This window comes from Pleurodeles waltl, chromosome 8 (genome assembly GCF_031143425.1).
Source record: "Pleurodeles waltl isolate 20211129_DDA chromosome 8, aPleWal1.hap1.20221129, whole genome shotgun sequence".
Lineage (NCBI taxonomy): Eukaryota > Metazoa > Chordata > Amphibia > Caudata > Salamandridae > Pleurodeles > Pleurodeles waltl.
The window spans coordinates 152,949,896-152,964,073 of NC_090447.1; the positions used below are offsets into that span (position 1 = coordinate 152,949,896).

The 14,178-nt window shown below is 42.9% G+C and overlaps 1 protein-coding gene across 1 annotated transcript in view; it reads left to right on the forward strand.

Annotated features, from left to right (window-relative positions):
- The window catches only part of CCDC83 (coiled-coil domain containing 83), a 104,819-nt gene that overhangs the window by 37,293 nt on the left and 53,348 nt on the right, over positions 1-14,178 (forward strand). The window contains exon 5 of the mRNA XM_069203978.1: positions 9,636-9,803. Coding sequence (XP_069060079.1) covers positions 9,636-9,803 — 168 coding nt within the window. The remainder of the gene's footprint in view (positions 1-9,635; positions 9,804-14,178) is intronic.

A 14,178-nucleotide genomic window follows, 5' to 3' on the forward strand; every position in this document is an offset into this window, starting at 1 on the left:
ATTCAGTCACATCCTACTTGTCCCTCCCTGTTTTAGGAAACAGAATCACCAAGGCCTCTTTATTAGGCCAAGGGTGGCTATGTGTCTCTCTAGCTCTTTGATATACTTCCAAAAGTTTGAGGGGACAATTGTTTTATGTTATAGAAGTCCTCTAGTAGGCCATCTAATCCTGGGATTTTCTGATTTGCCATGTTTTACTGCCCCTTTTATTTCTGCTATCGTAATTTCACCTCCCAACAGCTTCTTCCCAAGACACTCCTGGTAGCAGAACTTCTCTTAGAAAATCACCTAATTCTCCCCCGGATTCCTTCACCCTTCTGGCATATACCTTTTTGTACTACCTTATAAACGTGTTGTTTATTTGTGAACGCATTTGTTCCCCACCTCCAGTTCTAATCATTTGGGAGGCCCTATTGGTTTGATTCACCAGCCCAAGTAACGCCCCAGCCTTTTCCCGTTCATCATGTACTCTCATTATGTATTCTTCAGAAAGAAAGCAGTGTCATCTCTTTACAAGATCTCACACCTTTTCCTTCCCCCTTAATAAGCCATCATGTAACTTAAAGAACTCCTCCTTTAACACTTTGTTTTGTTTCTTAATATCCTGCACTACAGAAGTTCAAACCCCAGATTACTGTCTTAAAGGCATCCCATTCCATACTAGCAAAAAAAGAAGTTCCCTAATTTTCTGCAAAATAGTCTCAAATAGCCTCACCAGCCTTTTGTTTAAAGTTCTGATCCTCTAACGATTCAGCCTTCAACCACCAACTTAGGTTTGTTGCTCTAAGATTGCCCCAGGTTAAAGTCAAGAGTAGTGGTGTATGATATGGTAGTGTTCTAGTGAGGTATTCACTGTCTATTGCTCGGTGCAATCGACCCAACAATATGTCAGCCATGCAATTAAAATCACCCCATACGGTCAAATAGTGTAGCATAAAAGAGGTCTTTCCTTTTGGAAAAGATTGTCTAGGAATCCCTCTTGATTTGAATTTGGATCATATATATTAATAACACTTATATCTTCCCCATTTAATCTCCCATTAAGAAGTATTTAGCTGCTCTCTTGGTCCTTAATTTCTGCAGTCATCGGAAAGAGAACCACTGGTGTGATCCAAATTAGGACTCTCCTTATAAAAGGCAGAAGAGTTAGTATACTAAACTTTCCCCTGCAATGCTTTTCCTTCTGAACACATCGGGTAGGTTTCCTGCAACAGCACAATCTGCATGCAACACCTTTTCACTTCTGCCTAAACATCATATCTCTTGCACATACTATTAAGCATATTCCAGGTGAGAAGATTAATTCTGGGACTTCCACTACTCATGGCAAATGTCTAAACCAGTTAATTGCATTTGTTCACAGCACACTCCATGGAGGCAAATCTGTAACCTCCTCCTCGAAGTGCTACCGCTTTATATGTCTCTACAATGAAAACAAAGGAAATGTAGCCCTTAGATGCCACCCTAAATAGTGACACAACAGACTTCTATCCAAAAATAATCTTATGCAACAGATGAAAACGTCCGTAGATTACATCCAGGAAAACCTAGTGTCCAATTACAGTTGAGCGATGGGGGATTAGAGGTAGGGGAGAGGACCAGCTCCATACCTCCCATCCGACCAACTCAAATTTATAACATAGTACTTCAGCTGAATTTGTTCATTGTTAAATACCTCTGACTGAGGGTCAGAAAAGACAGGGCCTATTTAAACAGTTTCGTCCACCATACAATCAATTTCATGGTTAGTGTCTGTTTCAGATCCTTCAGCTTTACCAAGCAGGTCTGCTAAGTGCCCTACGTGTAACATACCAGGTTTCACATCAAACTATTGAGTGATAAATATTGTGCTACCAAAATATCAGGAGGAAAATATTAACGACCAAAATATTGACAAAGAAAGTATATTTAGATAAGTATAGGTTTACAATACTTAACTCAAAACATAGGTGCCTTGGCGAGATGTATTTTTGCTACTGTACTATGGCAAGGCATATTTTTTAAAACTCATTATTCTGCTATACAAACGTACATGCACATAGAATGTACTTAAGGCCTGAATAAGATTATCTGTAAACGATTGATGCAAAGCTTCAAAGTCACTTACTCTTTCAGTTGTTCCATTTGTGACGATGATAAAAGATTCACTTTAGTAGAATCAGATGTAATTAAATCATCTTCCTTCTCCTGACCCTCTGATTTCTGGGTGATTGTTAAATATCATAACCTTGTTCTTCAAAAATGATGGGGTACCTGAAGACAGAACACTAAGCACTGTTCTTGCATGGATGTCATTGATTATGCTGACACAAAGGAACAAACTTAAAATAAAGAGACTTCCTTGACACCTATTATTTATAGATGTGCAACATTGCATACATGTTTTGTAACATTATGCAAAATTATATAATTTGTGAAAAATAGAGTTTGATTTTACCATAAACTAGGATAAGATGGAAAGGCAGTCAGTTCTAAAAAAATAAAAATAAATGAGGTTAAAAAAGAGCCAAAGGTGGCAGGCCAGCCTGGACCTAAGATCAGGGAGCATCATTCTGGGGCTCCAGCTGAGCACTGTGCTCCTACACCAGCCTCAGCAGAGCCAGGTTGCCTTGTGTCTGTGTAAACCTTGACTTAAGTTGTGGAGGATGTTTGGTGGCTTCTTTGCTATTCTTGCTATTCTTGGACTAGCAGTGAATGTTGTTGACAAAATGCTGGAATGCTACAGGGGCATTACAGAGGCCAAAAGCCACTACAAAATGTTCAAAATGCCTGCACCAGGTATTGGATGCTGTCTTCCTTACTAAGTTGTACACTCCTATGAGATCCAATTTAGAGAAACCTTTAGCAGATTTGCCTAGATCCAGAAATCAGTTTTTCATTGTAATTGCATTCAGTTCTTATTAGTCTATGCATGACTGGTATTCACCATTTGCCTTTGCCTTTTGCCATTCGCAGTTGACACAGAAATTACTTTAACCCAGAAAGTAAGTGAGCGTGCCTCCCCAGGAGTTAGTGGTCTATTGCTTCCGCCTGTTTAAGCTTTCACAACCCTATTCTCTAGAGCCTCTAGTCCCTCAGTGTCTGTCGTCTGGCCTGATTCCTGGCAACTACACCACTTTACCATTTGACCCTCAGGCGAGCGGAGCTGAGCAGTCCAAGGCTTATTCAGGGATGTTGTGCAGGATTAGAGACTCAAAATGGTATCTAATAGCAAGTAATAAATCTCTACCTGCCAGTACTCTAGTTTGTAAAAGAAGAATACTTTATTACTAACCCACAACCAGTTACTGTTCATAATTGTCTGAGGGCACTGGAACTGGTATACTAGTAACCATAGTAATCTGGGGAACAATCTAAACTGTCCTAGGTACAGATCTTATGTGGTAATGTTCACTAGACTTTAGATCGCCCATGGGCATCTCAGAAGAATTGTCCATGGGGGGCACCTACAGCTTAGTTCACTCTTCTGCCCAAGAGGTATTGTGTCAGTCCCCAAGAAAAATCTGATTTTCTGTAGCCACAATAACACTGAACCTTTTTGTCTTTGCTTATATTTTAGATAGGCTGGGCCTGTTATTTTTATCAGTGGTATACAGCCTCACTGCTCAAGATGATGTACACTATGCAGGGCCCACCGAGTGGACTCACTTGCTCCTCTTCCTAACCCATGTAATGCTGATTACAGTCTTCATTGAAACACTGACATATGTCAAGTCAGGTGAGCTTAGGCATTGGTAGTACCAGGAGTTGAGTGTCTGTGCAGTGGTCAGGTACCTCGCAGTTTGGTGAATCCTTCTCCTGGTCTTCTTCCATGAGCCCAAACTGCAGCTCCCCACCCACAAAAAGCTTGGAGGCCATCTCCCTAGCAGTGGTATGTAGGGCAAAGACTGATGTCCTCATTCGGGAACAGTCAGTGAGTTTCTCCTTGACACAGTTCAGTGCATCTCCATCTGTGACAATAATTTATCAACACTTCACACTTAGAGGCATTCTTTTCTGGTACTGGGGTCCACCCACTGAGTCTTCATTGATCGTCAGGAAGAACCCTCAATCTCAGACACTTCTATAAGCTATAACATGCAGCAAGGACTACAGGTCACCTGGACCTTACCCGATATCGTGAGAGGTACAGGTCTTCTAAGTGCTGCAGTGAATGTTGCATTTCATCACTGCAGCTCGGTCAGTGTCTTCCTTTTTGAGGTAGTCTCTTCTCCATGCAAGATCACCTCTAATGCAGCAGTCATTCAGCTACTTTTTTCATTGCAGGTTTCAAAGCAGCTTCTCCTGATTGACTGTCAAATGCCCCTAGGTTTAATTCCCAAACCTGGCAAGTGAAGTTGCATGTGGTAGGTACTGGATGAATTAAGATTTTCTCTGTCACCACTGGTGTGGTTCTCTGGATTCTGGTAGAGAAATCTTGGCACACTGGCTGGAAGTTTTTGACCCATTTTTATATGAAGGATGCAGAAAACAGCTGTTAATTCCAGCAGTGCGCCTTGAGGCTGATTCCGGTCAGTTATGGCCCATTTACTTATTCCACTCAAACCTGTCGATCTTGTTTTTTGTTGTAAGGTGCTACCAGGAAGGTAGGGTGGAGATGTGTTTCTCCTGTGAGGAGAAACCTAAAACCAGGGTTAAAGGAAAGGGAAGTTTCAAAACGTAACTACTTGTTATTCTGTGGGGTGAGGAGTAGCCATTCCAGTGAGCAATGTGTCATGAAACGGAAGGGAAAACTCCCTAAGTCTCAAAGGGGCCCTCTATTTCCTCTAACCCACGCTCAAAAGTCTGATTGACTACAAAGAACCTTTGTAATCTCCAGAAGGAGCCCTACAATTCACATCACTGTCTGGAGTTTCTCACACACCCATCTAAGGTACCATTCAGATGTGAAAAATACAGATTCGGTTTGTTGGAAATTGGATAAGTAGCTGTGTAGGATGTGATGCCTATGCAAGTAATAGGTCCACAATTTTCCCTTATTGGAAACCAAGCACATCATTGTAGCTCTTGACTATCTCAGGGTAGCAAAGTAGAGCAGTCCGGGGTCTACTCAGGGGAGGTGGTGTGGGCTAGTAATTATCATTCGCTGAAACGCAGCAACATCACTCAATGAATGATTGTCCAGTCTCTGCATTTTTTCTGTAAAAAAGGAAAAGTACATTTATTACACCCAATACTAAATACTGTGCAAAAAATTTACAAATATATACATAAGGCAGACCGAAATACCTGGTGATGCTCTTAAATCACATTGACACCCCTAAAGGGTCATAAACCCCCAAATCACACTACCCCCTACCTATACCATATAGCATATACAAATATAGGGGAATCACTTTAAATGAAACAGGGATATTGGCTTTTTTCAAGGGGTCAGCAAAACACATATTCTCGCCTTTGTCAGAGATTCATTGCCTTAAAATAAACCAGTGTCCTCATGTTGAGAGTTATTCACATTTCACTACAATTAATAAACGTGTAAATGCCATATATATTAATGTACGTAAAGCATTCTATCAATGACCAAAAATCAGTCACTATTATACTGTTATTAATGCACATGAAATTAACATAACATATGTCTGTGCCTTTTTTTAACACTTCCACACTACATAAAATGCAACAATAGACCAGCCCCTGCAGGGTGTTGCTCTCACAGCTGTAAAGCAAAAACTCCAGCCTGCTTAAATTCAGCATGAAATGCCAGGGAAAGTCATAATTTACTGACCTTCAAATGTAGGGCCAGTTTACCAATATTACTTCTGGGGGCTTCTATACTCCTAAAGCCCCACACAACACTTTCTGAAATTGTTGGTGGTGCCCACGTCCTCCTAGGGCCACCACAAGGCAAGGAAAATATACAAATAAGCCTCTCCTGAGGCACCATGTGGTGCTCCCAGCCGGGAGGCAGTGAATATTTTATTAGCGGCTCTCCCGCTGTGCCGAGGAGAGCTGCATAGCTTTTCTTCTATGGTTTTCTTTTTTTCTATTTAAAGGGGATGCCTGGTCCCACTTAAAAAAAAAACAAGCCTTCCTCCTTGTTGGGGACAGGCCTGGGAGCACACTCCCTGCTGCTCCAGCCTGCTCTCCTCCGAGCCGGCATGGCACTCCTGGTCATCGGCGCAGAAGCCAACAGCTGTGTTCCCCCTGCATGTCCTATGCCGACAGGGTGTTTCTTTTCTGGTGGCCCGACTGCAGCCCACAGGCATGGGAAGTGAGGTGAGCCCACCATTACTGGGTGGGTTTACGACAGTGCTCCCCCTTCCTTTCTTTAGTGCAGGGGCCTGGAGATGGGATCCCGAGCTGCCTTTATTGTTGATGCAGCCTGGGGAATGGGGTCCTGGGCTGATAGAGAATCTGGGGAGGGGGCCCCGTACATTTCCCCTCCCTGAAAAAATAAATGAATAAATCCTGCGCCAACACTGTGGACACTGGCCCACCCCAGCGGTAATTTTGGAAAAGAGTGACAGAGCCCCATGCACTCCATTTTCTTGCAGTGATCAAAGTTTACCAAACTTTCAAAGGCCATAACGCATGCTCTGTTGGGTGGATTTGAATGATTCTGGGCTAATTTTACTCCTGGTGGTGAGCCTTCTGGCCTCTGAAGTGGCATAATTTGCAGGGAGCTGGTTCCACTGGCTTCCTGAACCAGTTATTCTACATTTCTTTGTCTCTGGGGCTTCTCTCCTCCTTCTGTGGTGCAGACTTCCAGACCTTCCCACAAATAGTCCTCAGATGGGAGAAGGGGGCCAGCTTCACCGGCCCTTGGAGAGTCCCACTGGTCCTGGAGTCAACTATGGGCAGTCCTTAGCACTTCATCAGGGGGCTTGTCCTTCCAGTTGTCTATGGCTTCTGCAGCCATCACAGTCCCAGTGTACAAATCCAGCAGATAAACACATCCTCTCTTCATTGTGCAAAGATTTTTAAATGGGGGTGGACATTTCTAGAAGACAGCACACCTGGCCAATCCTAGGGTGCAACATCTCCCCTCCAGCACTGGTCCCAACCCTCCAGCTCAAGATGGCACTGTCCAAGAGTCATTGGTCATATCTCCTCTGGGACCCTCAGCTCTGCCCCTCACTGACATCACTGAAATGGCCTTTCTCACCAAAACCTCAAAGACAAGCCCCCTTTGTTTGCTCCAGTTGTTCAGTGGGCCTGGTCTATCCCAGCTATGGCACAGTGTGACAGCTACTTAACAGATGCAGTTGTTCTTCCCCAACCCTTCCTCTTGAGGAGCTGAAGGAAGCACTGTAAGTTCGTCTTTTTGTGTCTATATTTGTGTACACTACGATCCCTGTCCTGGGGATCACAGTAATTAACTTGACCAAGCAGGGTGACAAAAAGCTTGGTATCTGATCCTGAGCTCAGCCAGAAAAATATGCAAATTCTGGACAACCCATAAGATGTACATATGTCTGCTTGTTTAATCGATCTTGGTGCACGTTTCACTCCATGTTCACATCTTGCCGCAATCTGTAGACCAAAGGAGAACACAACTGCACTCTAAGGCAGATTTACCCCATGTGTATAAAAAAGTGTCACTCCAGACAAAAGAGTAAATCCTACTGATTTTACCTATGAGTGTCCACTGCTTTTGTAATGCCTAACCCAGGTCTATACCTAACTGTGCAGAGTCCCCTCAGCGACAGGCTCTGGTGCAGAGTGCACATGTGTGTGGGCTGCGTATGTGAGACTACTGTTGCTCACAGCCCACACGTGTGCGCACGTGTTCATGTGTAGCCAGCCAAGTGTTCCTTACACTTGCTGCTTTGCAGTGGCCTAACCTTAAAAGGCGGACACTCGTGGTAAACACACACAGTCTAATTACCTTGTGATTAACTTGGATGAGACACAAGTAGTGAAACGTATTCACCTTAAAAAGTCCAAAACTGTGTGATCAAAAAAGTAGAAAATCTAGGCGAACTAAATAGTCAGAATTCAATTGCAACAGTATGCCTCTGTGGTTTAGGTCACACATGCTCCGCAGACATCCTATATTCACAGAAATAGGCATAAACTCACAGCTTCCTTACCCCACCTAGATAGAGAAATGGGATGGGTTCCAGGGTTGGCAGGCACATTTTTTTTATAAGAACAATTTATTGATTTTTAACACAACAAGCATTGCTCTCTTCAATTCAACACAATAGTTACAAAACCTTCCCAGTAGACCCGCCGATCTAGGTCCGATCCCCAGTGGCCATGTCTGGGCTAGCCACAAGTACTTTATTCAGCTATGTTCCCCCAGCCTGTGATAAGCCCACCATTTTCCCTAACCTCTGTCATATTTGCGGAGGCATCCACGTACCAATCTGACAGTAGCCCAGCTGGGTAAGGAGGGTGCACAAAGTGTGCTCCTCCAGACCACAGAACTCTGCTCTTGGTCTCAATTCGTATTACACTCATACTTCTAATACACACATGTGATTGTCATGTGAGCTGAGGTGGTAGTCAAAAATCTAAGGCCCAGATTAAATAGGGCCCAGCGCCTCCTTGCTGCACAATAATGTAATTTTTTGTTACGCTAGTGTGGCCCACCAAGGCCAAAATCGCTGCACCAGATTTACAAAGTGGCGCAATGCATGTATTGTGCCACTTTGTAACCTCTTGCGCCACCTTATGCCTGTGCCAGCCATAAAGTATGCACGGAGGGGTGTTTCCCCGTTAAGGTAAAAGATTTCTTTGCACCATTTTTTGGGCATTTTTTATGCACAGAGCAGGCGTTGAAAGTGGGCATACCATGATTTATAATGGGCCCCTACGTACTCTGCAGGTTTAGTGCCACAGGTTTGGTGCTAATCCTGCAGAGTACATCAATAGCATCAAAAATGTTGATGCTATTGCCCCTACCCTGCGCCATGGTGCACCGTATATTAAATACGGCACACACATGGTGGTGGTAGGGGGGCACAAGAAAAGTGCCACTTTACTTAAATCTGGCCCTAAAGCTTTTTTATTATGAACTTGAGGCAGAGCGACACACACTCCAGAAACATGCAGGGGACCTTTACCCATCCCAACAATGTCTATTCATGCATTTGCTTCATAAATGTAAGCAAGCCTTTGAAATGAAGCACTAGGTAATTGCAAGTGGGTAAGTCATTTGTTTGCACCCATAATCATTGGGAGCCATATTTTCCAAACATTCACGCAACAGTGCAGCAAGTTACCTTGCTGCGTTGCATGAAAGGGCAGGAATCCACCTTATTTAACATTGTACGATGCATTCTTGTCCTTTCCTAGCGTTGGCGCACTTTTGGCTGCTTTGTGCCAACACAGGCATCTTTGCACCAGGGTGCCTGCATTGTATGAAAGATTGTGCCTATGCAGGAAGGGATACCTTCTTGCACAAAAACAGCCCTGCAGGGCCACACAATGTTATAATTCAAGGTTTTGCATCGCCCCTTTGCGTGACACAAACCCCATGATAATTGAAGGCCTCCGTGTACTGTTCGGCAGGGTAATTCATCCTGATCTTTCTGATTTTCATTGTCTCTGTGGCACTGCTCTTCAAGTAGAGAATAATATTTTAATGCTTTCTGGGTGCACTCTGCAGACTATTTGTATTGGTGATCTGTGTGACATTACAAACTTGTAAATATGAAAATGCTGGTTTGTCTTTTTCCTAACAGAAGTGCACTCCCGCATAAATCAGCTAGCTGAGGACACGGCGAAAAAGGAGTTTGAGAGGGACTACTGGCTGGCTTACAAAAATGTTGGGAGCAAGGAGCATGGGAAACAAATCCAGCTTCTGGAAATGGAACTTGTTAACATTCAGCAGAATTTTAAAGACATAGAAGGTGAGTCTGCAGGTCTTCCCTAATGGTTCATTAGTTGTAAATTGGCACATTGGTTTGGGAGAAAGCTTTCCCACATTTCAGAAGAGTTCTGCTGAGGTTGGTTCAGTAATTTCAACACCAAGATCCGTCTGTGTTGCTTCTACTTCATTGACGTAGATAGCAATTTCCCTGTAAAAAAAAGTATTATTTGAAAGGCTGACATTGTCTGCTGCTTTTGCCTGGTGACATGCAAGTGGAACGATTTACTTTTCTCAAAAGTTTTGTCAGATCAGATTGTTTCTGAAAGAAACTATACATGAATCCAGTGCAATTACCTTGTGAAAGAACAGGAAATACTCAGTCCGATGTCTGGGACATATACAAGTAAGGGAGGGAAATTATAAAACCGCTCATGAAAAGGTTACAAAAGGTCAATTTCAGAAAAGAAAGTTATTATTGTGCAACGGCAGATCTACTACCTTGCATGGGTGGGGATTTACGATTTTCTGGAATTTATAAAGCTTTTCCAGCTTACTCCTGAGAACCTGCCCAGACTCAGCTTTGCAGGGATACTGCAGGGACTGTTTTGTGAATTCTTTCCTTCTCCTTGGCGGAGGCTTTTCTTCAAGGAGTAATTATACCCTTTGTTCAACGAGGCACTGCGGAATGCCGGCACATTTGTGCTTTGGCACAATTTTCTTATTTTTCTTTTTCTCTACTTGGAAAATATGTTTCCCAATGAGCAGAAACTCCTCTGCTCAATCATGTTGCAACTAATATTATAACATAAGATGTGCTTTTCATATCCTTGAAAGTTACATTTCATTTTCTGTTCAGCATTCTGAGTTGTGCGTATTTGGAGGTTCAGTTATTTCTTCACAATGAGTATTACAGCTGTGACTGCAATCATTCAATCTGTGTTTGATTTATGTTCACTTCATATACCTAGTGGCATGTGATTTCTGGGGATGGGGGTTCTAGTTCTTCTCACCAGGGGTGACATTTGAACTGATGAGAGTGAGAGCTCCGCCTTACTTCCAAATTTGTGAACCTTACTCTCAGTGAATGAGAGTTCAGGTCTCTACATGTTGGGCTTGTTGATGGCTATAAGATTACTTGCTGTGATGTATTTTGAGGATTACAATGCCATCCTTTAGGTCAGTGGTTCCCAACCTTTTGACATCTGTGCACCCCCACTTTATCATTAATGGAACCCGGGGACCCCCACTTTATCATTATTGGAATCCATGGACCCCCTAATGATTCATTACTGAAAGCTGGGGACCTAATCTGTTAATATTATTTATTTTTCTAAGCAGTTGCGGACCCCCTGAGGAAGCTTTGCGGACCCCCAGGGGTCCCCGGACTACAGGTTGGGAATCACTACTTTAGGTGATAGGCTGCAGCTTTCATGGCAGCTTCAAAGCTTACCAAGTGATCTTGGGCATCCTGCTGCTTTATAAGGCAAGCTGCCGCTCTTGAATCCCATATGCTGTGAAAAGATCTAAGCAGCACTTGCATTAAGGCAGTCTGAAGCTGAGATGCACCCAAGCAGCCAATTATTTCACAGCTCCTCTGCCAATAAAAATAATTGTAATGGTGTGATTGGTCGTGTGTTGGTCATACTGATTTAGTGCTCAAGTTACTGTGGTGGTCTTCCCCTGGGAAGTATTAGGAATGCAAATCCTGGAAAGAAGCTGCAGCTAAGCTTAAATGTGCCCTCTTGCAGTCATTGTGGAGCTAGAGTGACAAGTAAACCGCAGTTTGTCTTCAGCCCAGGAATCAACATTTAATATTGCTAATAATATAGAGGATACTTGGGAGTTTCTGGGCATTGGCAAACCTCTCATTTACCATTTTCTACTCTGAAATGATCAAGTATTTGCTCCTGCAAAGGGCTGCACTAAATCCCTTTCCCAACATTGTAGGACGTTGGGCAAGGGATTGCTCAATGGGGAAAATGTTTTGACAATTGAGAAAAAAATGTATAATTGCAAATAGGTGCTAAATTATCTTACCCAGGCTTTTATTGTGTGCACCATTCCTTACTGAAGGAATAGCAATGTCAAGCAAGCATTGGCAAATCCAAAAGATCTGGCTCATAAATGAAGTGTTTTTTGTGTCATTAATGTGTTAAGGCATTCAATACCTCATCAGACATGCACTGTGTCACTCATCTTTGCACTATTGCATCCATTTATCCATCCACTGACTCATTTTTGCATTAATTCCCTAACACAACTACAATAAGGCACATCCACAAACATGCATGATAACTTAAAAGAACCCAAATAGTAAAAAGAAAACGTTATCTAAACATGACGGGCATTTGCTTGCAATAATAAAACTAAGCTTAGCACCAAAAATCCATCTAGCAGTGGTTTTGTATCTAGCTTATCATTGATTTAATTAAAGTACCTCCTCGACAGCCATATTCAGAACCAACTAGTTGGCCATTTTTGAGTGGTAAAACAATGACACACTGTGCAGCGTTCCATAATGGTTGCCTGCTTTAGATGAAGTAGCCAGGCAGGACGTGGTACATTGCAAGTGAAATGTGTGACAAGGAATAGGCCCCTTAACACTCCCTGGAGTGGTGTGGTATCATGTTAAGAAAAATAAAAATGAAAAGAGAAGAAGTAAAGAACTGGAGGGGGGACGATTAAAGGAGAAAGGTGCAAATCAAAGTACTGTCCAACCAGTCCTGACACTGTATTGCACTCACCCTCGGGGGATGTTCATATGTGGTCAGAAAATGCTGTCATTTACAGGGCAAAAGAGTCAATGACTGATGTGGCCTTAGTCATTACCCTGTGCAGTATTCCATCGTGGATGGAAGCAGAGTGTAAATGGCGCAGACAGTAGCAGAAAAGGGCTGTCTCAAAGGCCCCCTATGTATCTATGAGGATATGTATTTATGTTTATATGTATTATTTAATTGCTTTTTATTACAAGGTCCTGGCAGACAGCCTGTCAGGCTTTCCAAACGGAATATAGCAAGAAATTATTACAGTACAATATTATCTACCTCTAAGGTTTAATAAATGGGGTAACTATAACCAATGCATTCACTACAAAGGTTAGCTGTGAGATTTCATATAACAAAATACGTGACTGCAGACTTTCACATGGTCCAAAAATAATCCACTCTTGAAGGCGTATTGTCTTAAAATATGTTTTAGTAGATGAATCAGACTTACTACAGTTGTCTTAACTTTTCATAATAAACGGCTCAGACCTACGGCATGCAACCTAAAAAACGTACCATCTTTCAGGTTTTTCGCTTCCTTCATGTAGGTGGAAGGTAGTCGACATGAGCAGAGGCAACTTATATGTTGTGTTTCTCGTTTTACAGGCTGCCTGTGATACAGTCCCAATGGAGAAGGTTTGGGATGTCCTATCCAAAGTATGAATTTCTTTTGAACTTTTGGATATGATCATACGTTTATATGTGGGTCCCTGGATCGCTTTGCCCAGGTCTGATCCGGGGACCAAACAAGAGTTCACTAAAAGGATCAGGCTTACAAAAGGCAGCTGTCATGATGTGTCCTGTCACCTACTCTCTTCGAAAATGTAGGCAGATTATCTAATGAATTGTAAAAATTATTCTCCAGTTTTCGCTGATAGGAAGGTTGCCGCTGCTTTTTTTGCAGCAGACAATCTGTCTATCTCAATAACACAAAAAGGCTAGAGATATTGCTCCAAATGTTTGTTAGATATTGCAACGTGCACGGTCTAGAAATAAATATGCATAAGACTGTCCTCATGGCATTTGAGCCACTTTGAAACTTTGGGGGAAAAATAATGTTGGACAATACCCCTTAAAAGACTTACTGCCTATGGTGTAAGCAAATTGTAAAAAGCACATAATTTCTAAAACATAGGTCAGGTTCAGTAATTAAAGTTGCTGATTGTGGAGTAACTCATCCTATACCACCAGCCCGCCGCTGTTATTTGAGCTCTGCATGTCTCAGAGATATGGGGGTTCTGTAATTTGGATATCCTGGTACAGGCTGAATTCTATTTATAAGGTCACTTCTGGAATGGAAGTAACAGAGGCCACGCAGGTGCCCCACGGTAGCCCCGACCAGAGTCCAGGCAGAGACTGAGAGAGCCAAAGTGGTGGCAGATATCTAACACCATTGCTCCTGGAACTTGGAGAACAAAGGGGAGGCCTTGGCGAGAGAATCAGATGAGGTAGTTAGTGGGTCCGAGAGCTCTGGGGAGGCCAACCAACTGGTGGTCACCGTGATGACTGCAGACATTATGGGCCTCATTACCAGGCTGGCAGTCTTTAGACCACCAGCCTCGCAGCAGCAGTGTGCCCGCTGCAGACCCGGCAGTGAAGACCGCCGTATTACGAGATAGGTGGTTTGGCTGCAGCCACACCACCACA